The 27,887-nt window shown below is 37.9% G+C and overlaps 5 protein-coding genes across 6 annotated transcripts; 1 reads left to right on the plus strand and 4 right to left on the minus strand.

Annotated features, from left to right (window-relative positions):
• Positions 1 to 55: 55 nt before the first annotated feature.
• On the minus strand, positions 56 to 2,808 carry LOC112566773 (deoxyribonuclease gamma-like). 2 transcript variants are annotated; one of them, XM_025243124.1, is made up of 4 exons: positions 2,629 to 2,808; positions 1,503 to 1,660; positions 496 to 592; positions 56 to 255 (listed from the first exon to the last, which is right to left on the minus strand). In XM_025243124.1, exons 1-4 carry the CDS (start codon positions 2,632 to 2,634, stop codon positions 208 to 210), a joined length of 309 nt encoding a protein of 102 aa, XP_025098909.1. In that variant the 5' UTR covers positions 2,635 to 2,808; the 3' UTR covers positions 56 to 207. The 2 variants fall into 2 exon arrangements, with proteins under 2 accessions (XP_025098909.1, XP_025098908.1); XM_025243123.1 differs by having other exon boundaries at positions 2,525 to 2,808.
• A 314-nt stretch (positions 2,809 to 3,122) lies between these two features.
• Positions 3,123 to 4,589, minus strand: LOC112566955 (deoxyribonuclease-1-like 1). Its single transcript, XM_025243384.1, has 4 exons — positions 4,495 to 4,589; positions 4,238 to 4,325; positions 3,516 to 3,612; positions 3,123 to 3,310 (listed from the first exon to the last, which is right to left on the minus strand). The coding sequence occupies exons 1-4, from the start codon at positions 4,587 to 4,589 to the stop codon at positions 3,123 to 3,125; spliced, it is 468 nt and encodes a 155-aa protein (XP_025099169.1).
• A 2,379-nt stretch (positions 4,590 to 6,968) lies between these two features.
• On the minus strand, positions 6,969 to 12,203 carry LOC112566516 (deoxyribonuclease gamma-like). Its single transcript, XM_025242734.1, has 8 exons — positions 11,795 to 12,203; positions 11,180 to 11,262; positions 10,585 to 10,665; positions 9,839 to 9,939; positions 9,440 to 9,552; positions 8,762 to 8,919; positions 7,668 to 7,764; positions 6,969 to 7,395 (listed from the first exon to the last, which is right to left on the minus strand). The coding sequence occupies exons 1-8, from the start codon at positions 11,945 to 11,947 to the stop codon at positions 7,348 to 7,350; spliced, it is 834 nt and encodes a 277-aa protein (XP_025098519.1). The 5' UTR covers positions 11,948 to 12,203; the 3' UTR covers positions 6,969 to 7,347.
• A 2,383-nt stretch (positions 12,204 to 14,586) lies between these two features.
• On the minus strand, positions 14,587 to 16,407 carry LOC112566456 (NADH dehydrogenase [ubiquinone] 1 beta subcomplex subunit 2, mitochondrial-like). Its single transcript, XM_025242659.1, has 3 exons — positions 16,255 to 16,407; positions 15,325 to 15,448; positions 14,587 to 14,937 (listed from the first exon to the last, which is right to left on the minus strand). The coding sequence occupies exons 1-3, from the start codon at positions 16,335 to 16,337 to the stop codon at positions 14,860 to 14,862; spliced, it is 285 nt and encodes a 94-aa protein (XP_025098444.1). The 5' UTR covers positions 16,338 to 16,407; the 3' UTR covers positions 14,587 to 14,859.
• A 144-nt stretch (positions 16,408 to 16,551) lies between these two features.
• LOC112566455 lies at positions 16,552 to 27,563 on the plus strand. Its single transcript, XM_025242657.1, is given in 9 exon segments — positions 16,552 to 16,676; positions 17,026 to 18,091; positions 19,330 to 19,552; positions 20,044 to 20,058; positions 20,769 to 20,944; positions 20,946 to 21,711; positions 22,310 to 22,508; positions 22,967 to 23,306; positions 23,673 to 27,563. Coding segments are annotated over 8 exon segments (3,009 nt in total). The 5' UTR covers positions 16,552 to 16,676; position 17,026; the 3' UTR covers positions 23,898 to 27,563.
• Positions 27,564 to 27,887: the final 324 nt, after the last annotated feature.

The raw sequence follows: 27,887 nt of genomic DNA on the forward strand, positions 1-27,887 counted from the left end.
GAATGGGAGGATTTGCGCTTAAAATGCTTTACAAACAAAAAACGTTAAGACGGCAGAAATGAAAAACACTTTAATGTCAGACGGCGCTGGAGCTTCGGGTGGTTTCTCCTGGTTGTCGCAACTTGACGAATCATGTTACACACTCTTCGGGATCGCGTTTATTGTCACATATGGCACTGCGAAGCTTGAATGGAGGAGTTAAATCTTCTAATGTATTTTCACCTCGATGGGGTAGTGATCGCTGACCGCCTGAGCCTGGAACAGCACAGATATGTATATGTTCAGAAAGACACTTTCCTGTCGTTCCTTTGTCTCTGAAATTTTAGTAGAAAGCATTATTTCACACTTAATTAGTAATTTCGCTCACACAGGTAAAGTGACACAGCAGAAAGGTAAGCTACATCCTGAAATATGCCCACGAACAGGTAAAGTAGCATGCACACGAGCTCGCACATGTCGGTAAGTTCGTACGTGCGTTGTCCCTACATGCCTCACCTCAACGGTGGTCAGGTGTAGGGCTTTGGGGAGATTGATGACCCGAGCACTGCCCGGCACCACGGCTGCTGTCAGCTGACTTCCGGCCACCACAAACCTATAAATCACCATCATTATGATCATCATCCTGGAGACAGCTGCAAAAGCGGTGATACTTTACAATGCGGCACAATAAAACCTTTTCGGTACCGTCTTTTTTTTTTATTTTTGCATCTCCGAAGAAATGGAAATAATAATTTAAAAAATGCGTCAATCCGTGACCAATCTGAAATCTGTCTAGAGACATTTCAGAACAAATGTAAAAGAATATGATATTTTGGTCAAATGCCAACAAAGAATCTACCAACACAAATACAACAATGTATACAGAGAAGAATATGACTTTATAGATGACAGCTGAATTTCCAGATGTATCTGTTTTTTTCTTAATTTCTAACTTAAGGTTACTCATCACAATAGGATGATCAATTCTACAACTCGCATGTCTATACTGGCAACCTAATCTGTTAGTGCATCACTTACTAAGAAAAGGTTTAACCTCTCTAATTGTGTGTATGCATAACATAATTTTCGAGAATATACATTTCATACAATTCTCTTCAGAAATTAAGTTACAGCTACAGTCTATAGATATAACCTTTGCATGACGTCGTGGATTATTTACGTGTATAATTGTAATAATCCAGGCAGGGTCTCCAGTCCCAGTCTCCTGGTAGCATACATAGTGCATCTTTACTCTCATGATGCGCTTTTGTAACTCGTTATAAAATATAGGGTTGTTGTTTTTAATTGTCCTTATATATATATAGACCAGAAAAATGTCGCTCTGTTTTTTTTAATCTTTGCTGTAATTATAATCTAGTTTCTATTTTAAGAACTCTTTTAGTTTAAATTCAAAATTGTTATTAAATGAAAGTCACTCCTTTAGAAGATGGTGAAAGTTGCTGTCAACCTGCACAAAATAAACAATAAAAACAACAACAAAAAACAGAGCGCAAAAGTCTCACCTGTCGTAGGCGCAGTTGGTGTTGTCGCTGGCCGTGGTGTCGACATTCGTGTCGATGAGGAAAGTGAAGCGATGGTCTTTGACAAGAGCGGAGTTCTTGAACCGAGCTTCGTTCATATACGAGCAGTCGGCGTTGAAATCTCCGGCAATGAGGATGTTCTAACAAAGGATCATAATCGTTCAGCGATTAATTTGTTGTCGTAACTGCTTCTTACAAATTCTATGTGTTTTCTGAATATCAAAACGCTTTATTGGAATCAATTCGTCTATTGATTACAATGACACATTTGTTGTCCAGTTTCTTGTACACACTACTGAATGCTGCCAACGGATCTACTGTTTTGCAAGTGTAGTTGGCATCTGAAAACTTGAATATGCATGTGGTTGAACAATATAGATGGTCGAGTAAACGCCTACAAAAGTGTTTTTTTTATCAGTCAAAAGAAAGCCATTTATTAACTGAATTACGCAAACGTAACACAGAATTGGGAAGAATCATCAGCAAGAGAATGAAAGCAATGAAGTGATTGCTCAGGGGAAAAAAACAACAAAAGCAACCCCTATCCCCAACAGAAAAACAAACTTGAAAGACGTTTCTGATCCAGTGGTATTTCTAACTGACCAGTTAACCGCTAGGCACCTCGTCCCGTATGATGCTTAACCAGTCATATCGCGACTTCGGATAATCCTATAAGTAACTTTAATTAGCATTGTTGCTTTCTCTCTCTCTATTTTTGTTTTGAGAGCAGAGGGGGTAATTGATCTACAATCAAAATATCAGATATGAGGACACGAATAGTATAGTTTAATCCGGGTGTTACGATGTGTATGTGTATGTGTATGTGTACGTTTGTATGCGCGCCTAATTCCACACAATTTCTATTGTTGATTAATTTCTTGATTGAATGGATATCCCTACCTCTAACAGGCTGAATGGGGCAGCTCTGATTAAGCTTCTTTGTTCTGTTTGCGCTCAGTTCTGGTTTTATCATTAGCTAGCAGATTTATATATTCCTTTAGTACCTCTCTGTCCTGGATTGTCTGAGGCATCTTGTCCTTTTCCTTTTCGAATGGACAGATGAGATCGAAGTTTTCGTTGACTAACGGTCTCGATATTCTGCCACTTCCTTCATGGTCGGTGATCTGTAGTATTCACTTTAGCTGTTGTGCCTCCAGAGCGCTTTGTAAACAACTGTTTTAACGAATTAATGCTTCAATCCTACCTCAACTTCTTTGCTTGGATGCACCGATGAAACGATTGAACAACTTTAAACTGTTTAGATCTAGTCTTTTATTAACGATCGGAGTGATCTCCCTTTCGTAAACTAATGGCGGATGACCTGATTTCTTCTACAGCTTACTCTTCACGCATGGACAGTATACGAGGGACAGGGGAAAAAAAACCAAACAAATAACACATGAGCTATAAAAGAATAAACAACATTACTAATAAAGAGCAAAATATAATCCAGAAAACGCAAAGAGGAACCAAATAACAAGAAGAAGAACTGAAGGCGACATGATGCTACAAACGGAAGGGTGTGAAAATGGACTAGCATTGTGTGCAAGGTTGTTAGAAGTAATGTTTACGGAAGAGGTGCGTTTTCAGGGAAAATGAAGATTAACGCTCAATTCTAGGAGAGAGAGAGGCGTGAGGTGGGGTGGCGGTGGGGTAGAAGATGTAAAGGGAAGCTACCTTTGTTTGAAGTGCTGTGGTCATGTCATCATACACCGTCACCAGGCTGTTCATCTCCTCCAAGGCTTTATCGGGCTTCAAGTGAACTCCCACAACGGCAAAGCTTCTGACAACTAAAAGGATAAACGATACCGTCATTTCTACTTATACATTTAATCTAGCTAGTTTTTATTTTATTTTTTATCATCCACACAACCATTTCCCGTGTCTCTTCGTGTGCTCCATCCGCTAGGTGTACTGACTACTGCACTAAGCTCTGACCAAACTGGCGCACATGATTTTGTGTGTGAACAGCAACATCACTGGTAGCCCACTTACCGGAGTCTTTGGTGTGAAACAACACGGCATAAGGATCGCGCTCAAACTCATCATTATCGGAAAAGTTCGGCTTTTCTTGGCAGACAATTTGTCGTTTCTAAAGAAAAAAGATTAAAAGGATAAAGGAATAATGAAACAGTAATAAACAAATAAAGGAACTAATCGAACAGATGAACTCGGGTAAAAAAAAATGAATGAAAGAGAGAAAACATTTTCGGAAGAGAAATAAAATTAAGGTAGACTAAAATCTCTCGCGCCCTGAACGTACCAAGTTGCTATAACCTCATACCCTCATGACAAGGTGACCTTTTGGTACGGGATTTGGCAGAGCAGAACAGACAGAGCACACGCTACGAAAGCTGCAGGCTGCTGATCAGGGCAAAACGGGGTGGGGATAGGTGAAGCAAGTTTAGAAAAAATCATCCAACTCATCATAACAACAGATTTTACATGGAATTAAACTTCAGTTTTTCTTCTTTACTCTTTCAGTGCCTTAATACAGAGTGGTTAACTCCTTTATAATATCAAAAATGCATATTTTGTTCTTTAACGAATCGAAGACCTCGGTTCCTGTGTTCAGTTAAATATATACAGACGTGATTAAAATAACGTGAGAGAGTGCTTATATCAATAGAGTTACACACAGTCAAATACGAATAGCATCAACAGCATGATTAATATACATAACTGTACATCGTCAAACAGCGTGGTGGTATACATACTACATACCTGTACAGTATTGCTACATGTTCTTTGTAGCTCGATCTTCCAGAGGGGGAACTGAGCTTCAGGCTGTAGGGCCCACTGTACCTGGAAAGAGGCAATCATCATCAACACACATCCACACACAGAGGCATACCCGGTAGGTGGGTGGTGGTAGGAAGATCAAATAAATGAATAAATGTAAGACTAAAGAAATAAGGAATACAGAAGGCAGAAACTTTGAAAAAGAAAAAAAAAAAGGGAATAAAAAACGCACTTGTTCAAAGCCTTGAGGACAACATCGATGGCATCAGCGTTCATCACCTCCAAGATAACGGCAATGTCAAAGCCACGCAGAACCTGCAGACACATCATTAGAGGTGTCTTTGTGAAGTTAATCATGTTTGTGGGACATGTGACACAGGTGAATGACAATTTATGCTTTTAATTGATATTGGGGTTTGTTGGTTGCTTTGGTAGAAAGGTGCTTCCACCTTATTACATGTGTAACATGGCCTGAACTGCAGTTTTATGCGCATCCTCCCAGTGTGACAACGGACAGGTAGCGTTTGGTTTGAGCCTGCACAATGTAACTGAGGACAGTTAGTGTTGGTACCTTCACAAGTTGACGGAGGATTTTCGCATTTGAGGCCTTTTCGTTGCCGAGGCGCCGGATATTGAAGGCACCAATCGTCAGTGTAGACTCTGTGGATTGCAATATGGTTAACAGCACAATGGAGGATCCAAGCAGTGCGAGCTTTCCGAGCATGACTGAGTTAAGGTGCTGGTCAGCGGATGAAGAGCTGGTGATTTGGTGTTCCCGAGGTGATCGTCAACCGCTAGAGAAGAAAAGCTCGTACAACAGTGTACAACAGTGCCGCGAGTTAGGAAGGCGGCAGCAATGAGTAAATTCTACTCTATTCAGAAGTGTGGGAAGCAATAAATAGAGCCAAAGCTGTACAAAATAAAGATGGAATACTTACCTCGTTTTATTCAGCAGTTTTAGTAAGACTTGTTGCGTCCGTTTGCCCTTGCGTGACCGAAATTTAATTCAATTTTGAAAGAGGATACTTCCGTAATATTTATAATAAAGGCAGAAGTTTCCGCTTTGAAGATGAGTGATTTCCGGTGGTTTCTTGTGTACTGTGTTTCAGCATAGCAAGATTTTTGTGAAGTGACTGCACGTTCTTGGTCACGATAATAGTTGTCGGCAAAAGCATCATACATTGTTTATCGCTAAGCACAGAAGATGTTTATGTTATGTACGAAGATGATTGGAAAGACATTTGGCGACGTGCAGTTTTCAGCCCCATATGTTATCTAAAATATTTGTTGCAACTAGATGATAATGAGCAAAATGAGTCTCTCTCTTTCTTTAAACATGCACTGAAAACTCACCTCTTCCGTAAACAGTACTCCTAATAACTGTCGTGAACTCCGGGGAATGAGCACGCGAAGATGGTCAGAGGTTGCGATTACCGCCTCCTCGGGCTGATCACACTCTCCACACCTCTACCAACTCACGCCGCCATTGACCGTGCGCGCACTCTTGCACTGAATTGCTAATTATACTTTACTTGACTCTTGAGCCCCCATCGCATCCCCAATAACCCACACAAGGCAATTTAGTGTGATAAAGAAAGTTATTAATAATCGAGAGTTTTACAAACAATTGACAAGATGATACAATCTCAAATATGGCCGTTATCTAGGCGTACCGTTATTCTCTATCCCTCGTGAGCCACTAATTACCTTAACTAATACACACAGCACACTACACTCGTGTGACACACCTTACCTCTTCACACAAAGTCTCTTACCACGTGGAGGGCCCTCCGATGATGCTGACGTCTGGGAATCCGTTGATGTCACTGTCGATCGTGGCGTCCTCCTTCACGAGCGCAGAGTCTGGCACCGCCGTGTGTCACTACGTGTCTCTCTCGTCCCTCTAGGCCGGACTGCTGCGGAACTTCTAGTTGGCGTTTTTTAAACTGGTTTCGCCCGTACGAGGGAAGGTAGGAGTACACGGTGCTGACTTTTACAATCGGCCAGTTTTCCCTAATTGCTACCCTCACCCTGAGGCATGGTGGAGATCACAGGCAATAACTTTTGCAATAAAAGGTCTTTCTCAGCCGAGTAATTGCTGATGGTGTTTAGAAAGCTGTAGTGAAACGGTATCCAACTGAAAGGCTTATTACAATATTTTTATGTCAGAACAGTAGGTTCATCTTGATGTCCAGTTTTACTTCCATAAACCAGACAATGATGACTTTCTGCCTCTGGTAATATTTTTGAGAGCAGCACACTTTCACTGATTGAGATCCTATGATGTGTGAAAATGGAACTGTAAAGGTGTGCATTATATTTGTCTTCTGACTTTTGAGATATTTTTAACTTCCTGAATGAGCTTTGAGACTTAGAAAACAATAATATAAAACCAAAATCCTATTATAATTCTTGGTCTTAATCGGGTGTGGTAATTTTAAGTTTGGCTACATGTAAGGAGATTTTTATTTTAATTACAAAATCAACAACGTACATATTTTAAATGTCTACGAGCTTCTTAAAAATAGATTTTAAATATTCTTTTGACATGTGGCAGTTGTTGCACACATCAGTGATGTTTAGCGAGTAGTGAAGAACTTTTAAAGTACATGTAATTCTCGGGCTATTCTGTTTATTATATATTTGTAGTTTGGTTCAACAAGGAGAACAGGTACTTGAGACAGGCAGAAGTGTTGTACCTTTTCCTAACTACATTCTCGAATATTGTCCCAGTGCGCTGTTGTCATCAGTAAAGAGAATTAGAGACTGAAAGCTTCACAAAGGTGTTTTCGAAAAACAAAAATAGGAAATAGAGGAGCATCATTGTGCAAAAATAGGGTTGGCTGAAATGTCATTTGTTTCTTCAAGGGGTTGGTGGACACCTTGTAGCCGACGTGGGCAAGGAATGGGAAAAGTTGTGCTTAAAATGCTTTACAAACAAAAAAACAGTTAAGACGTCGGAGACAAAACACTTTAATTTCAGGGAGCGTTCTGGTTTCTGGTGTTTGTCGCAACTTGATGACTCATGGGGGATCGTGTTTGCTGTCACATGACACAGCGAAGCTTGATGGAGGAGCTAAATGTTCTAATGTATTTTCATCTCAATGGGGTAGTGATCGCTGACTGCCTCAGCCTGGAACAGGACAGATATGTACATGTTTAGAAAGGCGCTTTCTGTCGCTCCTTTGTCACTGATAATGCAGTAGAATCCATCATTTCACACTTAAAGTAATTGCACGGGCAAACTGACACACCAAGGCAAGCTCGCTCACACATATAAAGTGACACAGAGGAAGGACCAGGTAAGCTACACCATGAAATATGCCCACGAAGATGTAAAGTCACATGTACATGAGCTCGCACATGTCGGTAAGTTCGTACGTGCGTTGTCCCTGAAAGTCTCACCTCATCGGTGGTCAGGTGTAGGGCTTTGGAGAGGTTGATGACCCGCGCACTGCCCTGAACCACGGCTGCTGTCAGCTCCCTTCCGGCCACCACAAACCTATAATTCATTATTATCATCATCATCCTTGGGAAGCCGAAATGCGGTAATATTTTACAACTCGGTACCCCAAAATCCTAAAGGTAGCGGCTTTTTTTTTTTTTTTTGCATCTCAAAAGAAGGAAGAAGAAGAAGAAGAAGAAGAAGAACAACAACAACAACAACAACAACAACAACAACAACAACGACGACGACCACCACCACAACAACAACAACAACAACAACAACAACAACAACAACAACAAAAAATGCGTCCATCCGTGACTAATCCGAAATCAGTCTAGAGACATTCCAAAACAAATGTCAAAGAAAAGTCCTGCGGATATTTTGGTCAAGTACCAACAAAGAATCCACCAACACAAATATAACAAATGTGCAGAAAAGATGACTTCTGAGGGAATAGTTGAATTTCTAGAGGGATTTGCTGTTTTCCTTATTTGTTAATCTAAGTTTAATCATCACAATAAGACGGTCATTCTATAACTCGCATTCCTACACTGACAACCTATTCCGTTAGTACATCACTTACTGGTACAAATTGTAGCCTCCCTAATTGTGTGTAGCTCTGCGCCATGCATAATGTTCGCGATTATATATACATTAATTCTCTCCATAAGTTATTAAGTTCCAGTTTGTATGTAAATATAACCTTTGCATGAAGTTGTAGATTGTTCACGTTTATAATTGTAATAATCCAGGCAGGGTCTCCAGTCCCAGTCTCCTGGTAGTATACATTGCGGATATTTATTCTCATGATGAGCTTTTGTAACTCGTTATAAAATACAGGGTTGTCGTTTTTACTTGTCCTTATATATATATTTACCAGAAATCTGTCGCTCTCTTTTTTAATCTTTGCTGTAATAATAATCTAGATTCTTTTTAAAGAATTCTTTTAATTTTAAATTAAAAAAATGTTATTGAATAAATGTCACTCCTTTAGAAGATGGTGGAAGTTGCCGTCAACCTGCAAAAAAAGCAGCTGGCAAAATAGTCTTACCTGTCGTAGGCGCAGTTGGTGTTGTCGCTGGCCGTGGTGTCGACATTCATGTCGATGAGGAAAGTGAAGCGATGGTCTGTGACAAGTGAGGAGTTCTTAAACTGAGCTTCTGTCATGTGCGTGCAGTCGGCTTTGAAGTCTCCCGCAAACAGGACGTTCTAGCAAAGGACATGTTGTCTTAACGGCTGCTTACAAATTCGATATTTTTTCTGGATATTGGAATTAATTCATATCTTGATCGCAATGACACATTTGTTATCCAGTTTCTTGTACATGCTACTGAATGCTTCCAATGGATCTACTTTTTTGTAAGTGTAGTTGGCCTCTGAAGATTGAATATATGTGTGGTTGGACAATATAGATGGTTGAGTAAACGTGTATAAAAGTTTTTCATCAGTCAAAAGAAAGCGATCTCCAGAAAGTCATTAGGTTGAAATCTTAATCATTGAGAGAGGGTTATATCATCCTATGAATCAATGAGATTACTTGGAACGCGAAATACTTAGTTTCTGCGAATATTTCTTTCCACTTCATACAGCATCAAGTATCCAGCAGCCATCTTTAGCGAGCCTCACGAGAGCGAGATCAGGCGGGGAGGGCCGTCTTTACATTTACGGGTGGATCAAGAGAGAGGGGAACGTGAGGTGGGGTGGGGTAGAAGATGTACAGGGATGCTACCTGTGTGTGAAGTGCCGCGGCCATGTCGTCATATACCTTCACCAGGTTGTTCATCTCCTCCAAGGTTTTTTTGGGCCTCAAGTGAACTCCCACAACGACAAAGCTGCTGACAACTGAAAGGATAACACATGTCATTGTCATTTATACTTATAAATTCAAGCCTACCGAATAGTTTTTGAACTATCTACGCATCCAGTTCTCGTGTTTCTTTTGTATGCCCCATCATTTCAAGTACTGATTTCTGCAAAAGCATGACTAAATCATGTCGACCATACTTCCAGGTATAAGCAGAACCGTCAAGAATAATAATAATAAAGTTTTTTTTATCATACAAACATGGTCACAGCGCAAGTAAATTATATAATGTAATATCCCCCATCTCTATAGCACCAAACTTACCGGAGTGTGTGGTGTGAAACAACACGGCATAAGGATCGCACTCAAACTTGTTATTAACGTCGGGAAACGCTCGGACTTGCGGGGCAGACAATTTGTCGTTTCTAAAGAAAAAAGATTAAAAGGATAAAAAAAAATAATAGTAATAAAAAAGTAATAAGGAAATAAAGCAACTAATTGTACAGATAAATTCGTTTAAAAAAAAAAAAGAAGAAGAAGAGAAGATTGTATGAAAAAAAAAAGAGAGAGAAAATGGTCAGAAGAGAAATAAAAGCCAGGTAGACTAAAATCTCTCGAGCCCTGAATGCATAGTTTTCATAACCTCATACCCTCATGACAAGGGGTACTATCGATACGTGCTTTGGTGGAGCAGAACAGACAGAACATAGGTTGCGCAAGCTACGGGGTGGAGTAGGAGAAGGGCTAAGTGAAGCAAATTAAAAAAAAAATAATTTGACTCGTCATTACAACAGACTTTAGATGGCAGTGAACTTTCAGTTTTTCGTTATTACTCTTTCAGTGCCTTAATGCAGAGTGGTCACCACCTTTATAATATCAAAATTGTATATTTTTTCTTTAACCGAATCGCAGACCTCGGTGCCTGTGTTCAGTTAAACATATACAGACGTGATCAAAATAACGTGAGAGAGTGATTATATCAATAGAGTTACACACAAACATGAATAGCATCAACAGCATGATTTATATACATAACTGTACATCGTCAAACAGCGTGGTGATATACATACCTGTACAGAATTGCCACATGTTCTTCGTGATTCGATCTTCCAGAGAGGGAACTGAGCTTCAGGCTGTAGGGCCCATCGTGTCTAGAAGGAGGCAATCATACATACACACGTGGTAGTAAAGGAACAGTGAACAGGTAGGTGGTGGTGTAGCGGGATGAATCGTTGAGCAATATGAATCGTTGAAGCGAGGCATGCTCATGCGTAGAAACTATGGATCTTCTAGGGTTGTTGAATGAATTAGCAGACAATTTTACTAAATCAAAACAATAATAAAGCGTGAGTTGTATGTGTTTAGCTTTTTCATGTTTTTATTTAAATTTGACGTGTATTTACTCTTTAGCAGACGTCGCGCAGGATATCAAACAAAAATAGCACTATCCACATCACTTTAAACGTTTCATTTGGTTAAATTTAACTTTTTAGTATTTTATTTTCTTGTTAGGTTCAGTACATTCTCTTCGAATGCCTCGCTTCAACGATTCATATGGCTCAACGATTCATATTGCTACAGTGGTAGGAATAAATGTAAGATTACAGAAATAAGGTATGAAGAAGGCAGAAACTTTGAAAAAGACAGAAAGAAGAAAAAACGCACTTGTTCAAAGCCTGAAGGACAACATTGATGGCATCAGCCGTCCTCACGTCCAAGATAACGGCAATGTCAAAGCCACGCAGAACCTGCAGACACATCATTAGAGGTGTCTTTGTGAAGTTAATCATGTTTGTGGGACATGTGACACAGGTGAATGGCAAGCGTATACTTTTAATTGATATTGTGGTTTATTGGCTGTTTTGGAGAAAAGTGCTTCTACTTTGAAGTGATATCGCACTGTATGGAAAAAGATGGTGGGAAGAAATCGAAGTACTTAGAGAAAGCTTCCGACGCAAACAGGTGTCACATACCCGAGACGAGATCTGAACCCTGGGTCCCTCTCTGCAGTGGGTACAAACCAGTAGTGACAACCATTACACTGCCGGGCGCCCGTTGATGTAGTGCTGCTTTCCCTCTATATGTATGTGTTTGAGATGGGTTAGTTCAATGACTAATATAATGGTCCATGCATGCGCTTACGGGAGGGGGTGGAAGAGAAAGAAGTGAAGAGACAGGCTGGAGCCAGAGTATCTGGAGAACGCTTCATAAAGTTCAGCCCTTCAGTTAGTTTTTTATGCGCATCTTCCCAGGTAGCGTTTGGTTAGTGTTGGTACGCACCTTCACAATTTGACTGACGATTTTCGCATTTGAGGCCTTTTGATTGTTGAGATGATCAATATCGAATGAACCAATCGTCAGTGTAGACTCTGTGGATTGCAATATGATTAACAGCACAAGGGCGGATCCAAGGAGTGCGAGCTTTCGAAGCATGACTGAGCTATGGTGCTGATCAGCTGATGAAAAGAGCTGGTGATTTGGTGATGCCGGTCAGCTGGGTGCTTTGGTGAGGTCGGTCAGCTGGTGCAGGGTCACAATAGATGCTAAAGGCTTTGCATACAGCTAAAAAGGCTTATTAAACATAATAGCATCCAGATAGCGTCACTCTAATCCTGCCCCGATAAAGGTAATCTGTGGTGTCAAAGAATAGGAATCGGGCAGAAATGAAGGTGGGACCTCCTTCACCCCCCCCCCCAAAAAAAAAAGCAAAAGAAAAAAAATTAAATTAAAAACCCGACAAATAAACCAACCAACAAAAAATATATTAGAAAAGCAAAACATTCCAAACCAGCATACCACTACATAAATCTTCAAACATGTGAACTGTCGTAGGTTTCTTGCTTCTTTGTAAAAAATGTCTATTAAAAAATAGGTGAAATGAACGTTAATATATTTGTCAACACGTGATTTTATGTACTTTTGTTCACGCTTGGTTCAATTTGAACATTTTAAAACTGGATGGCGCATCCTATACGAACAAAATTATTCAGGAAAGACTTTAAACTTTCTCATTCTCCCAAAATTATTTTTCTTGCACTCTCTCGTTCTAACCTTGGAAACTGAATCCACGGAAGTTGATCCAGTCTTCGTGCCATCTCTCGAACACCCTGCATTGTGTCTTATTTGTCACCTTCCCTTCCCCTATACCCACCTATACATCCTGCATGCTTTGTTTTGTTTTTTTTTCTTTGCTCGTTTCATTTATTTACCTGCTAATTTCTTGTTGGTCCAGTTTCCTCAGTGAGATTTTGTTGTGTTTTAGCTTAATTACAATTATTGTTGCTGCTTATATTTATAGTGAGCATGGTTCTTTGCGATTGTCAGCTTTCTGAATGTCCAGCTGACAGAAGGGGTGCAAAAGCATTCATAAATTTCTTTGGTTGATAAAGTGGCCCTATATTTACAAACAGCTGGTTACTCTATTTAAAATTATGAGCACTGAACGAACAGTTAGAGTAATTTACATGCAATCACACACACACACTGGTGCAAGACACAAGACAGAAAAGATGTGTGTGGGTGTGTGTGTGAGGGAGAGAGAGACTACACACGAAGTGAGTACGAGTGTATGAAAGTACATGTAATAAGCAACTTTTTTCGAAATACCTTTCTATGCAGTCTTCCTTAGCAGGTTGGTCACGCAGAGTAGACACCTAGCAGCCTGGTCAATGTCGTTACATCGCGCCAGGAATGGATATATATAGCCTCTTTGTTACCCCTCCAGCCAGCTGCTGGGCAGTCTTTTCGGCACAATGTATGTCCTTGCTAACCTGTTGGTTTTTTTTTCCTACTGACAGGTGCTGTGAAGTCATACTTTTTTAATTAACTGGCAGAATTTCATATTCCGCCCTCTTTACTTTTAATATTTAATTGGTGTGTCCAAGAAAAGGCAACTTGTCATGTGGTAACCTTGTAAGTGATGTAGCATCGCTTACATTAAAGGTCTAAGTGTGAATTATTGACAAGCCACAGACCACATGAAAGTAAGGGAGGCGTATGTGCCAGTGTAGAGGTGTTATTTACAGCAAGCCAAGCGCAACCAGCTGGCTAGCACAGGTGTCAACGACGTTTAGGAAGAGTTACACCTAAAAATTAGTCACTTCCACCCCGCCAGTTGCAGGTGGGGCAGAGGGTCAATAGGGGTGGTGCCTCCCTCTTGTAGGCTACTTGATTGGATTAAGTTCTTTGTCTCAGGAGGGGTGAAGGCTTGTGATCTGTGTATCGGAAATTGAGAGTGATATGTGATTATTGTTCCCTACAAGATTATGCAGACGAGGATAGAAGGAGCTGAACTGTCACCCACGGGCTCTGTGTTCGCGTTTGTGGTAAAACTCAGGAACAATGCAACATACCTACTACAGTAAGGTTTCAGAGACAAACTATCTTACAAATAGCATGACGATACTTTGTGGGTATGGATTCTGGGTGACAACTATACAAATCCACACTATTTTGTCCAAGCCAAACCAAACATTTGGCAGGAATATTCCTTTCATATACAATTCAGTATTGTTTGGTTGATGTATATTGTTTGAGGAGCATATTCTTGTTTGTTTCTCAGTTCTAAAATATTGTCAGTGGCTCCAAAGTAAAAGGCAAATGCTAACGATGAACCAGACAAATACTGAATGCCAAATATTTTACATGACCTGTACATAAACATTTTTCAGAACATGGTTATATATTTCAAAACATATTTGTGGTAGAAAGGCCTTTTAGGTGGGTGGGTGGTCAAAAACCCAATGCTTGTAAAGATATATAGATGGACATATGCACACCCTGCATATTTTGGACAGCAAGTAGCAACAGCTATATGAACGAATGATAAACATAATTCAGCTAGAACAATAAATTTTATCCACTTTCTTCACCATTGGCAAGAATGCAAAATTTTCAATATTTATTGTTGGAAAAGGAAGCAGCACTGTGAGTGAGAAAGACAATTTATCTTGTGCAGTAACTATAATGAATCAATGTTTCATATTTCAAGACTGTAAATAACCTGATAAGACTGGAAAACACTCAGGCACAAGCAAAACATACCAAACAAATTAAAAAAAAACCAAGCAGTGTTACATTCAACAATTATGTCTTTAATGCACAGAAGTAAATTTTTGTCTTTTTTTTAAAAAAAAACAAACCCAACAGGATACAAGGTGTGTGAAACTTATGTATCAGATTTTGTTTACAATTTCTCTTGCTACAAATTTACCATTTAATAATGAGCACTAATAAGGAAAACAAGGGCATTGTCTTTGAACTTTTCACAGACACAAAAGTGTGCAAGTCAAATGCACCATACCAACGCTAGTTTGCATGTGTCTGCCAATAGTTTTTATTACTGATCATATTTTCTTACGATCAGGTGGTATCCCTAATTCTGCATCTGTCCACTTGCTTGGATCTGGGTATGGAAAATGCCCCTGCAACAACAAAATAATAAAAATGAACTGAAAATGCATTTAACTTTCAAGAATTAAATCCCAAAGGGAGAATCTAAGGAAACCCTACAAACCTCTACATCTTAAGCATAGAATAGCAAAAATCACTCTGCCACCATGAACATTTTGCTTTTTTTTATACATTATTTGAAGATGCATCCCAGTTGTGTCAACATCTTTCAGGAACTATGACTAATCCATCATTTCTTTGTTGTTGCAAAAAAAATTTGATCCTATGATTGTTGATCAGTTAATCTTATCACAAATATGTTAAGTAAATTACATCAGAAAAACTCTTTTTTTTCCTATTTTGTTTAAGGAGAAAGACTTTGCTGCTTGAGGCAAACATAATTAAATTTTAAGACTTACCACGAGGTGTTCAGGTTCATGCCATACATGATACAGAATCCAGTACCACATTAAAAACCCCATAAAGTCTGCTACTCGATAAATATATTTAGGAGGGTCATCTGCAGGTCGACGATACACCCACCTGCAGAAAAAGTTACATAAGCTGACTAAATTCTAATAATCTACTTTAAGATATTAAAGTGTGTTTTAAATGTAATACCTAGAATTTTTCATTTTCTGGCTCTTTTTTCGATAACATCCCTTATTTAAAGAAATAGCATTACTTCTTGACAGTAACATCAAGGGTTGAATTGGCTGTGTAGACATCTTTGAGCTACAAGCAGTAATCTTTAAGTCAGTTATATAAGAAAAATGCTTCTGTTAGAAATAAAAAAGACGGCATTTTAAAAAAAATGACAAAAACACAAAGTCTTTTCGGTGCTTTAAAATGATACCTCTGAAAATATCTTTGTCTTTTGCATTGAGTTGTACTTAAATCGGTTTAGTTTCCCTGACATTTCAACAAGCTCTCACCCTTTGACATCACTGTAATTATATTAGAATTGTTGCCACAATGAATAAACCTCGACGACTATAAATACTTCACAATAACGAGTCTGATGATAAGTGGGTGAGAGAACATGCAAACAGATGTAATGCTTTTCGTTTGACTAAATATTACATGTTTGGTTGCATTGTAGCATTTATTATTTTACAGTCACTTGAGCACTGAAGTGCGGAATAAGTCTTGCTTGAATAAGTGTTGATTGTATCATAAAAATTGTTGCATTAACTGCACCAATCTATTTAAAAGAGTCCAAGACCTCGACTCTAGAAGTCTATACGGGAGCAAAATATGAAGTCAAGAAAAAAGCAAATGCGCAAGTAAGAGAGTTTCTAAAGATTTCGTGAAAACAGAAGGTTTTATGTGAAAGTTACAATCCATACCCTCCATGACGGACTGCAACTTTCCCCGGTATTCGTGCTTTTAAAACGGCCGACGCCGTCCGTAATTTGGATAACAAATACATGCTCTCTGCCTCTTTACTCGGCAGAAGTCGGAAGTGTCTTTGCGATCAGAAGGTCATTTCAAGTCCGAAACCAAATTTAAAAAAAAAAAGCAATGAGCGTGAATTTTTATAGCAATAAATTTAGTTTAATAATTCTTTTTAAATATAACTTGTTATATTTAACTGTACGAAATATCATAATTTTTATATAATAAGTCCGCAGAGAAGTATCAGTATGGCTTCCTTAGCGACAGATTTGTTCAAAGAGTAAATAGTGACCAGTTACAGCGAGCAGGTGTGTACACTCTTCTGCCTAAGTTTATCTACAGCATGTGCTGTGCCTTATTTTAAACTAACGAGGTTCGTTGAATTTGCTTTAGTAATGTGTGATATTTACAGATGGCAACTTGAATTCAATCTGGGACACAGGCACATATATTTTGTTAAATTTGCTCTGATAGGAAGGATGAAGGAGAGGAGGATGAGGACATGTTACCTTAGTAACGTCATTTGATAAGTAAATATGTAATCGCTATCAAAATCAATTTTAACTTTTTTAAAAGTTATTTTATTGCATTTATCTTTTAATTATAAAGGAGTAAGAGAGTAAAAAAAAATACAATCTTTAGAAGAATATACCTATTTCCTAAAGCAAATACTTGTTTTATTTACGCTGACGATAAAAATATTTGCTTTTATTCAAATTTAGAATGTCAGACCCAGCAAGTCGGGAACAGACCTCAGTATCAGAACTTCAGACAAAAATAGTCCCAGATCCTGGATCAAGTCTTCTAGAAACAATGCCAGTGTCAACACACTTGCCCACCATATTTGGTGAGGTTGTGGAAAGAGATGTGACTTTTTGTATTGATACTTCAGGCAGCATGTTTAATTGTATCCATGTAGTTAAAGAACAGCTTATTGAGACATTGATGAAGCATGCATTAAGAGAGGGAGATACTACTTTCAACATCATTGAATTTAACTCGGAGGTTACACAGTGGGCTGACAAGATGGTTGCATGTACACCTGAAACTGTAAAAGTTGCTGCAGAATGGATCAGAAAACTCAGTGCCAAAACTGGCACCAATACACTAGATGCTCTTCTCACAGCATTTCAGGACAGGTCATGCCAAGCTGTATATTTAGTGACTGATGGACTTCCAGACAATTTCATAGAGGACATTCTTGACACAGTTATAGAAGCAGCCAAAGGTCGCCCGATTCACTGCATATACCTGTCTGGGGAGAAGGCTGATGCTACAGCTGTAGAATTTCTTGAAGACCTCGCTGTGGAGTCCTTTGGGTCTCTTCACATTGCAACTTTAACCACTCATGGGTGTGTGGAAAGAATCAGCCCCATATATCGATCAGAACATGCTAGTGGCCGAGTAATCCGTACTGTTAACAACACACTGCGCCCTAACTTCAAAACATGCAGTGTTACTACAACGCTACAGATTGATCCAGACGAGATTCTTGCAAACACCCCTAGAACATCTTACTTTGGGCAGGGTTATCATACTCCATATGTGCCACCTTGGTGGCGCCACAGATTTTGGGGCTTGGGTTTTGACCCATTTCGATACTACTTTCCAAGCACATGGAGCAGATATCGCCCTGCAAAGTCCTGGCTGAAGTTTCAAGACAAGCTGCTGGAACCACCAGAGGCAGTGGGGATGTCACCAGCTGCTGGGTCATTGCTCATAGACAAGATAGTGCTGGCCAGGAGGATAAGTGATGGTTACTTCTATATGGGAAAGGTCCAGAGTCAGGTAATAATTTATTTCATCTGTTTTTCGCTGATTTGCTGTTCTCACCAGCTATAAGATTGTAATAATCTTGATGTTTCTGTTTTCAAGTAGTTTTTCCCCAATAACTTAATTTTCGTTTGACATGGATTGTGGCTGGTGACAAGAGAGCATGACTTTTGTCACTCTTGGGTGTTTTTAATAACCTATTCATAGATACTAAGATGGATTCCAGTACAATGTGATGATTTTTTTTTCCCTAATGGAATCTTACCTTTTTTGTGAAAGTGTTTTGAGAGGGTTGAGGAATGGGTTTGTTGTGACATATTTATCTGCTGTATTGTTTTATGGTATTTACAGTGAGTTCTTGTTTGAGGCACCTTGATGTGTCATGCAAATCACTTATCATGTACACCAGGGGTGGGCAAACTACAGCTATCAGACCGTCCTGTCTGGCAAAATGTGAAGTGCACTTGTTTTACATATCTTTTATTCAGCCTACGTTAATTTGATTGAAATTTATCAAATACAACATCGTTATAAATCAGCAGTCCACAACATTCTAACACAAAGTACAAGATAACAAATAACACTGCTGACATATCTGGTGTATGTAATCCTTAGAGAGCATCGGCGGTGGCTGCCTTTAAAGAAAAGCGTGGTTTTATTCAAATAGCTTCAGTTTACACTTTATTGTCTTTATGTACCCATTTGTTGTCTATTCCATTATCACTAGGTTTGTTGTGTGGGTTTTTTTCGGCATGAGTTCTTTTGATATTTTACCCGCCCGCCGCATAGTTTAGAATTTTGAGACTGGCCAGAAAAAAGAAAACTTTTGCCCACCCCTGACCTAGACTTTAAAGTTTGTGGATTTAGGGCTCAGATCTCACCATTGGCAACTGCTTATAGGGATGACTGATTTGCTATTATAGCCATAGTAAATACAAATGTTTGAAAATGAGATCAAATCTTTGCTGTTTTGCGTTGTCATGGGTTTTTCCAGTACTTGATTGTTGATTGAGCTTATTTGCTCTTAAAAATGTGGCATTATATCCAGTGCTATTTCTAGCCTTTTGTGAACATGATTTTACCATCACTATATTTAATGAAATATGTTTATATTATGTCTAGCAGTAAATAATTTATCTAAGGGAGCCAGTGAGACTTGCATGACCAGTTTGCAGCAGATGCACAGCTTGAGACGCTTATTCCCAGTGTTAGATGAGCAGGAATATGACAGTAACTTCTGGCCTAATTTTCAGATACTAGATGAAAAATTCTTGATTGCTTTTGGACCCTGCAAGCATGGTAAATACAGAGAAACCACATACCAGGACACATTTGTCTTTGATATTGTTGACTACTGTGATGCCCAGCGACACACTATTATCACTGGGGATCATGTCCTGGCGCCATGGGAGCCAGAGGGGGAGAGGTTTGGCCCTGGCATTGTCATTGATGGACAGGAGAAACGACAGGCAATTGGTAAGTCAAGAGATCCATGCTAGTCTCATGATCAGTTTATTTGAGCACAGATTTTTGTTTATAGTTAATCCCTAAAGTAGAATAAGAGGCTTAAATTTTTTTTGTAGTTCTGTTAAATAATCATGGATTGTTTCTGAATCAAAGACTTGTTGGAGTTGCGGAAAAACATAAATTGTCACTTCTTGCTTATTCATTCAGGGATGAAATATTTATTGTATAGAAAATACTTGGTGTCTGCAAAATAGTTTTTTAGATTATGAAGATATATGATCCATTGCAGTTACCATACTATCATAATTCTTCTTTTTTCATTTCATTTGTTCTTTTAAACATTTTCACTTCATTGATTTCTAGAGGCTCCTTAAAAAGAAGCTAAACATGTAAGAGTGCATGTGTGCATAAGTACTTGTCCACACACACACACATAGAGAAATGGATCAAAGTGTTGTCAGGACCAGTTAATCATTTATCATAACCTTATTTTATTGCAGAGAACCAATCAGAAGGTAAAGCATAGAATATTGATAAATTAAACAAGTTGTCATTAACATATATGCATAACCAGTTTTTCCTAACCTGTAATGAAAAGTAGACCTAAGCATGGAAGAGGGCATGTTATATCTAAAAATCACATATAAAGGCATTAAATCTATTTATAGATTATTAATTTTCAACTTTTTACATGAACTCACAATCACTAACTCACTTTTATTTTTTGGTGGAAGTCATATATGTAGATTTCTAGTGTGTGCTTTTGTAAACTTTGTTTTGGTTTTTCACCATTTAGTGCTAAATGCTTGTGACATTGTGGCATGAAAAATCATACTGTGATTGGTGATGGATGAATTTGAACTGAAAATCTTTCTATTGAATTTCACGTTTTTCCTAGTCAATGAATATTTTGCATGCTGATTTGCAAAGTTTTTTTTAAAACTTTAAAACTGAAAAGTGACTGTTTTTACACAGCAAAACTATGTGTAATAATCAGAGTATAGGTTTAGACTCATAAATAAATGAGATAGAGAGAGAGTGAGGGGAAAAAGGATGGGAAACCACAGGTGGACCATAACAAAGTAGAAGGACTTTTATAACTTCATAGAAAAAGTGATGTGATTTTGTTCCAAGAAGTTGAAAAGGTGGATTTTGACTGATGGTAAATCAACACATTTTTAATTGGATTCAGTCTTGTCAAATGAGTGGACACATTTTGATACAGGACCAGAAGACAGAGAGATCACAGTTGCCTTCAGCAATGGGCGAACAGAAAAAGTGGTGATGGACAGGGCTATCTGGATTCCAGAACCTGTGTACGAGCGCATCTCATTGGAACTCAAAATGCCTAAGGAAACTCGCTCCACCCTCATGACCACTGACCACTATCCCTTAGACTCAACTGTCAGGGTACCCCACATCAGGTCCTCATGCAGACCCACCCGAGTTTTTCACGCCTGAGTATTTTACTGTGGAACCTAGCTTGTATTATACAGGGTGGGACAGGTTTTCATACCCTCCATACCTAGGCTATTTCCCTCCATATCCCTTAATAATGAGAAAGAAATCACCAATGGAGCAAAGGAAGGAAAAGGACAAAGATGTAGATGAGATTATACCTGGCACAGACATGACTTGTCAAGAACTGAACAAGCGAGTACTTTCGCAGCTCAAAGAGCACCAACTAGTGCCAGGACAACAGCAGAAAGGTGACAGGGAGCAGCAGCAAGTACTGGACGGCTCTCGCTTGCTGAAGAGGAGGGAGAAGCAGGAAGAGAATGCTCTTAAAAAGTCAGTCACTTTCAGGGACTCTGATTTGGTTCACTTTGCACAAGAGTCATCCTTGCCACCCACTGACAAGAGCCTGGATGTAGACAGTGGGACTGGTCTATCTGACTCAGAGTTTGATGCCATGTTCCGAGACATTCACAGAGACCAGGGGGTAAATACAGACTCCAGCCTTCTTTTTTACCACTCTGCTGGATTGGGAGAACGCCCACCATGGAAGTATTGGCGGAATGACCCAAGCCCTGACATGTCTAGTCTAAGGAGTAGCGGTGGTGGCAGTGGAGGTGGTAGTGGGGTAGCTGGTGGTCATGGTCCTTTTCGAGAGACTGCATTACAAGCTCCTTTGGAGGCAAGGGACCAGCGAAAATCTCCTTACATTGGTATGTTGAGTGGACACCACTAAAAGTACAGTTAATTAGCTATATATATATATGTGTGTGATTTGGGGAACAGTAGCATACAGTCAAACTTACTGTGCAACGAATATACCAATGCAATTAAGTAGATTTACTTTATATAAAGTAAATTTTTATTCATTGGTAGAATTTATATTGCATTGGTATATTCATTGCACAGTAAGTTTGACTGTAGGTATGATAAGTAGAACAGCAAATTAACACATATAACTGAACAAAAAAATGGATGAAAGAAGAAAATCAGATGCTTAGAAAATGTTCAGAAATTTTCTATTAAAATATAAATCTTTCATTCTTCAGATCAGCATATATACATTACATCAGCAAGACACTGTCATATGCAAGGTACAAGGCATCAATGGTCTTCTGCAACATAAACAAAAAGCATCATCAATGTACTAAAGACCATCTACAATTTAGCTGTCAGAAAAGGACTAACCATCTAAAATATTAAAATATTTTTTTTTTCTGTTTCAGACAAGGCTAATATAATCTTAGCAAAAGAAAAAGAAACAAATACAAAAACTAAATAACAATTTCTTTTTGCTTTACTTTTTTCCAGTAGAGTGGACAAGTCCATCTTTTCGGTATGTAGACTCTTCTGCAAAGCATAACTATTCTAACACAGTGGAAAAATGCCTTCATACACCTCACCCACCTCATTCTGGAGTACCCGAGTTCACAACAGATACCAGCTACCGTATACCTATGACCAGACCTCCCACTGAGGATGAAAAGGAGGAGGCCAGACGCCAGTATAAGTAAGAAATCTATTATCAGATGCCTATAGTGAAACTTGCACTCAAGTTATGAATTAATTTTTGCTCCAAAAGTTTTCATTAATTACTTGAGATAAGCTTTCTCCTAGACTTTACAGAATAATGAAATAATGCTGAAAGCGCTAAGAAATTATTCTTTAAATAAGAAACTATTTTAATACTCTGCCAAAAAGCTTGTATTAACGTTTATGTCTTTTGTGTGCATGCAGGCAATTGCATGCGCACACACACACACACAGATTCTGAGAGAGAAAGATGGTAAAGTTAAGATTTACTTAAGATTTAATGTAATTCTGCTAGAATATTGTTATTTTACACAATTTTTTTTTCATCAGACAACTACAACCTTTAACATATGTCAAGATAATATATGTGATGTGTTAATTTATATGAATGTATCACATGAAACATTTTCTATGAGAGATGTACTCACCTTTCAGACGATTTCACCATATAAAGCGGCAAATGGCATGGCAGGAGCGACTGGCAAATGAAAACCACATGAAGTCTCTCATGCAAGATGGGCATCGGGAGCGTGTTCAGGCCCAAATCAAACGCGAACAAGAACGGCAGCAGCAGGAGCAGGTAATGATACAGAAGGCAAGGGAGGCCAAGAAAAAGATCAGTGAGGAATTACGGAAACACATAGAGAACAACCAGCAGCGGGAGAAGGAGCGTGAAGAGAAGAGAATCGATGCCTTGAGACAAAGACGAGAAAGAAGGGAGACCATTGAAGCACAGAGACAGAAAGAAATGGATGAAATTACAGAAAGGAGGGAGGTATGTTCCAGAATAATTTTTGTTGCAATTTATTGTATACAGAATTTGCACGTGTGGATATTTAATAATCACTAGCAGCAATACCAACTTTATATACATGTATTCCAGCTTTTTATTGGTATAAAAGGGAAGGAACTTATCTGACCAGCTAAGGAACAATGAAAACATCTCATTTTCTGAGGCATGCCCTCTTTGGCTCCCTGTCTTATATTTTAACAGAATAAAGTAAGGCTATGCATGTTCCTCATTGTTTAGGATTCATTTATACCATCGTTATTTTTCATTACTTACAAGTATAAATGAAATGAAAGGCATGTCATGATGATACAAAATGTTTCCTCATTGCAATGGTGGTGTTTTGTGTAGCAAATACGCCGCCAACATAGCGCAGCTCGTTCAAACGCTGTAACAAATCAGCTGAACGAACAGGATGCAAAAGCTGCAGCACTTGATAAACAGCATCACAGTGCGAAAATTCAACGGATCAACCACTTCAGCAAACTAGAGGACCAAGCACAGGCCAAGAAAGACTTGAGGATAGCAGTTAGTGATCAGCATTTGGCATTGTACAGGTCTCAGATTTTTGCATAAGCACTATTCTTGAAAACTTTCAGAACAATTAACTTCCTTTCCATTGCAGAGAAAAGCAAATTGTAATCTCAGAACGAAAGCAGATAGGAAGCTATACTGGAATGTCTGAATGACTTTGCAAGTATAGTGGTTGAAGATACTGAATGTCTAGAGTGACATAAAAGCCTATTTCATTCATCACATTCTCAAACTTTGGAGCCATATTTTTTTAATGGCTGCAGGAGATTAAAAAAAGTTAATTTGATCTGCAAGTTTACACTGTGGGCTGCATTCAGCAGACCAGCACAACTGCACGTTGTTTTTTTTGGCAAGCAAATAATTTTTTGCAGAATGTTTGCTGTTGCTATGTTAGACATATCACAATTTGTTGATGGAACCGATGGAGATCAGCATCAGCAGCATTGTTGGCCAATATTTGTCAAGACTGCCGATTTCAACAAAGGATATGTCTGGCAGTTACTCTTTAAATTATAATGTACATGATGTCCACTGTGATACTAGTGTGTCCAATGTGATGTGATGTCTATAGTGGATATTATTAGATATATCTTCGAGTGGGTATTAGAAGTTGATAACCTTTAAACTGATCTTGTTGTACATTCTGGTCTGCTTGGCATGAAGGTTTAGCTATGTTGTCCACATAGCTAGGAAAGGAAGAAGAAAGATTTAACAGTGTTTTACACTATGCCAGCTTCTCAGTTTGCAGATTAGTTCAGTTGAATCAACCAACTGGCCAAAAAGGCATTCTTATGCTTCTGGCTTGACTTTGAGGCTCTTCCTCTCCAGTTCCCCTTAAAAGAGAACAAACGACCAGCCAAAAATGCTTTTGTATCCCACACCAAGTGTTGATACAATAATAATGCAAGTTCTGTTAATAAAACCAGAAAAAATAACACTGCATATTATCTAGTAATTACCCATTGGCAACTTCATTAAATTAATTATTTTTCTGTACCTCTTTTTTTTGTGAATTAATGTTCATGTTACATTGATTTTTGATTTGTCCATGTTAATTTTTTTTGGTCATGTTGATTTTTTTAGCTTGATGTCTTCATCTCTCCCAGCACACAAAGCTTTGGCAATTGGTAAAAAGTGTGTATAAGTTCAGTTTATTGTTCACAGATTTAATATTTGCTTTTTGGCACTTTTGATTGTGCAACCATTTTAAACTATGGTGGCTAATATTGTTGTGAAAGCTTCAGGATTAATTTGCTTGAAGGCTGATCCAAGTAATCATGTGATTGTTACAGAACCTTGAAAGGCATCTGTAGTAGTATATTTGACATGATCGTGTTTTATAGTTAGGCATAGTGCAATGAAATAGTCTAAGATGTTGCTTTCTGAATAATATTGGAGTATATATCTTCTTAAAATATTCATTTCTTGCCTTGTAATCTGTACATATATGCAGTGCAGTTAAAGATGTACTGCACCTAAAAAGAAGAGTATTGATGTTTTTTTTAAAATAATTGGTTCCTGGCAGCTTTAGAAGTCACCTACTGATCTCAAAATAGTCAGTGTAACATGTTTAAAGGATGATAAACAGAACTGAATTTTAACTGAAGTTAGGTTGTCCTATTCTCTAAATGAATTTGGCAAGTCATTGTTCCACAAAAAGTTATCATTTCCAATATGGAGATTGAAAAAAAAGGGTTGGTGGAAAGACAGATTGATTAAGAGGCAATATGAATTTGTAAATTTAGAAAGGTGAATAACATAGGATGATTATGATAACTGATAAATGCAGAGAAAGAAGTGATGATGACATTAGTAATGATGGAGATAACAGCAAAATAATGACCTATAATGGAATTATCCCTATCCCAACATCTTTATTGATATCATTTCATTGAATGGTTTTCTAATATTTTAACTTCAGTATTCCATTTATAATTTTTTTTTAATGATAACATTAAATTTTTATTATGTAATCACTATTTAAAAACTGTTGAAAACTTAGTTCACCAGCTGCACTGACTGTTCTCATGAATATAAAATAATAGAAATTCCAAGAATTCATAGAATTTCATACAATGTAATACTAAATGAGGGTAAATTTCTTAAGATTATGCAGAACACTTTGGACTCAATTTTTTCCCTTGTACTTTTGATTCAACTGGCTTTTAAACAATAAAATATTATCATTTATTGTGGCATAATCCTTGTATTTATGAACCAAAAATTTGTTAAAAATGAAGTGCCTTGATATGGCTTAGTTTAATCCTCTCTAATCTTTATTATGTATTCACAGATTGATCCTATCACCAATATCTTTGTAAATTGAGCCATAGTAAATGTTTTTCCCATTTGTGTTGTGATTTTTTTTATAACTCAAAGCTTTATCGACTTAAAAAACTGTATTGGCTTTTTCCAGTCAATACACAGTATTATGCTTGCCTTAGCTGAACAGCGATTTCATACTGAAGCATGCAGTTAATTTTACTTACGGAAGAACATGATGTAACACATTTGACTCCAACTTTATACTAGCTGACATTTACACAACAGCTGTCAGTATTATGTAGAACACCCTAACTGCAGTGTTTTAATTGTAATATAAAATACTGAAGTGTCTTATGCTTTTTTTTTCTTTCTTCCATTTCCCTTCTTTACCAAAAGAAGAAAAACATTTCTACCAAAGTGTCAGTTGTTATCAGTCTACCTGTCCTCTTCCTTTTTTTCTGCACAAACATGCACTTTCATATGCCTCTCCCCACCTAAACAGACTTGCGAAAAGTACAAAACATCACATGTTCAAGAGTTTGCCTTAATAGGGGAATAGACATCTTTGATACCTCCACATCTGCATATATATTTCAGATATCTTCATGATCATTTAATTAATCTCACAATATATGCTTGGCTCTGATGTTCAATCTCATGCATTTAGACATGTAGACTGCATTTTATTTTTAAATCATTGTATTTATAGCCATTGCCTCATAATGTTGTATGTCTACTTCGATCTAGCAAACTTTGACATTGGGTCTCTATTCAACAAATGGAGAAATCTTCAGATATCTTGTATTCTATAAACTTTATATTTTGTAGAACGTTGTCTGTATTAAGAAAAATTTAGCTTCTGCTTAAAATCCAAAATAGAATTGTGTATTTTAGTCATTTATTATTGCAAAGGTTTACCTTTGATTAGGTTTTGATACCAACTGTGCTTTCGTTTGACAGCCTAACACTGTAAATAGTGATGCAGATTCCATAGTCTGGCAGACGATGTCTGTGTGATCAATGAGTACATGTGTCCAGCTATCCTTTTTACTGACTGCACTCTTTTGGTGATTCATATCTGACCAATTTATGGTTATAATAAACATCCGGTTACAGAAACAATTGTCTCAACCTGTTGGATAAACATCTGGATTTTTTTCGCATTTATTGCATTAATACACCATGGTTATTTTAAAACAAAATAAAAAAAATTATTTGCTAACATTGTTCTTTCATTAGTTAAAAAAGTGCTGTGCTGATTTTTTTTTTACCAAAGAGTTTTGCAGTCCTGTGAGGCTGTATTATAGCTTTTTATATAAAACATTTAGTTTACAAATGCATTATGTGAACAAGTCTTTATAGGAAGTTTTTATACAAATAAAGTCTACTTATTTTCAATTTTCTTTCTCCAAATAAATTGCGTAGCTTACTCTCGAGACTCTTCTACCTGCCTTGGTTCTGGAAATATGTGAATGTGTGTGTGCATACAAGAGGTGCATGCATGTGCACCTGAATAGTTCAAGCTGTTGACATGAAATTATTTCTGTAGCTGCATAACCTTCCATATTTACATGGACAAAAACAAGTTGCCAGTTATATTTTCATGGTATGCAAGTCTGCTAATTTATCAAAAATGTTAAAACATATTCAGACTAAGCATTTTTTTTTTGACCAGGTTAATTGTAATCAAATGCACAAAGGTAAAAGAGCCATCTGTATGTCAAGAATCCTTTAAAGTATAAGAGGCATATGGAAACAACAATGAAC

This window comes from Pomacea canaliculata, linkage group LG6 (genome assembly GCF_003073045.1).
Source record: "Pomacea canaliculata isolate SZHN2017 linkage group LG6, ASM307304v1, whole genome shotgun sequence".
NCBI classification, from domain to species: Eukaryota; Metazoa; Mollusca; class Gastropoda; order Architaenioglossa; family Ampullariidae; genus Pomacea; species Pomacea canaliculata.

What these genes read in the sequence shown, in the direction of transcription:
- LOC112566773 (XM_025243123.1), bottom strand. Translation starts at nt 2,551, where the DNA reads ATGCCTCAGACAATCCAGGACAGAGAG. An exon ending in ACCAACTGCGCCTACGACAG is followed by an intron (nt 593 to 1,502) that starts GTGAGACTTTTG and finishes GGTGATTTATAG; the next exon opens with GTTTGTGGTGGCCGGAAGTC. An exon ending in TACACCTGACCACCGTTGAG is followed by an intron (nt 256 to 495) that starts GTGAGGCATGTA and finishes GTGCTGTTCCAG; the next exon opens with GCTCAGGCGGTCAGCGATCA.
- LOC112566955 (XM_025243384.1), bottom strand. Translation starts at nt 4,589, where the DNA reads ATGTGTCTGCAGGTTCTGCGTGGCTTTGACATTGCCGTTATCTTGGAG. An exon ending in GTCCTCAAGGCTTTGAACAA is followed by an intron (nt 4,326 to 4,494) that starts GTGCGTTTTTTA and finishes GCCTCTTTCCAG; the next exon opens with GTACAGTGGGCCCTACAGCC. An exon ending in GTTTCACACCAAAGACTCCG is followed by an intron (nt 3,311 to 3,515) that starts GTAAGTGGGCTA and finishes TTATCCTTTTAG; the next exon opens with TTGTCAGAAGCTTTGCCGTT.
- LOC112566516 (XM_025242734.1), bottom strand. Translation starts at nt 11,947, where the DNA reads ATGCTTCGAAAGCTCGCACTCCTTGGATCCGCCCTTGTGCTGTTAATC. An exon ending in TCGTCAGTCAAATTGTGAAG is followed by an intron (nt 11,263 to 11,794) that starts GTGCGTACCAAC and finishes ATGTGTCTGCAG; the next exon opens with GTTCTGCGTGGCTTTGACAT. An exon ending in GTTTCACACCACACACTCCG is followed by an intron (nt 9,553 to 9,838) that starts GTAAGTTTGGTG and finishes TTATCCTTTCAG; the next exon opens with TTGTCAGCAGCTTTGTCGTT.
- LOC112566456 (XM_025242659.1), bottom strand. Translation starts at nt 16,337, where the DNA reads ATGTATTTGTTATCCAAATTACGGACGGCGTCGGCCGTTTTAAAAGCA. An exon ending in GTTGCAGTCCGTCATGGAGG is followed by an intron (nt 15,449 to 16,254) that starts GTATGGATTGTA and finishes CTTTTTCTGCAG; the next exon opens with GTGGGTGTATCGTCGACCTG. An exon ending in ATGAACCTGAACACCTCGTG is followed by an intron (nt 14,938 to 15,324) that starts GTAAGTCTTAAA and finishes TTGTTGTTGCAG; the next exon opens with GGGCATTTTCCATACCCAGA.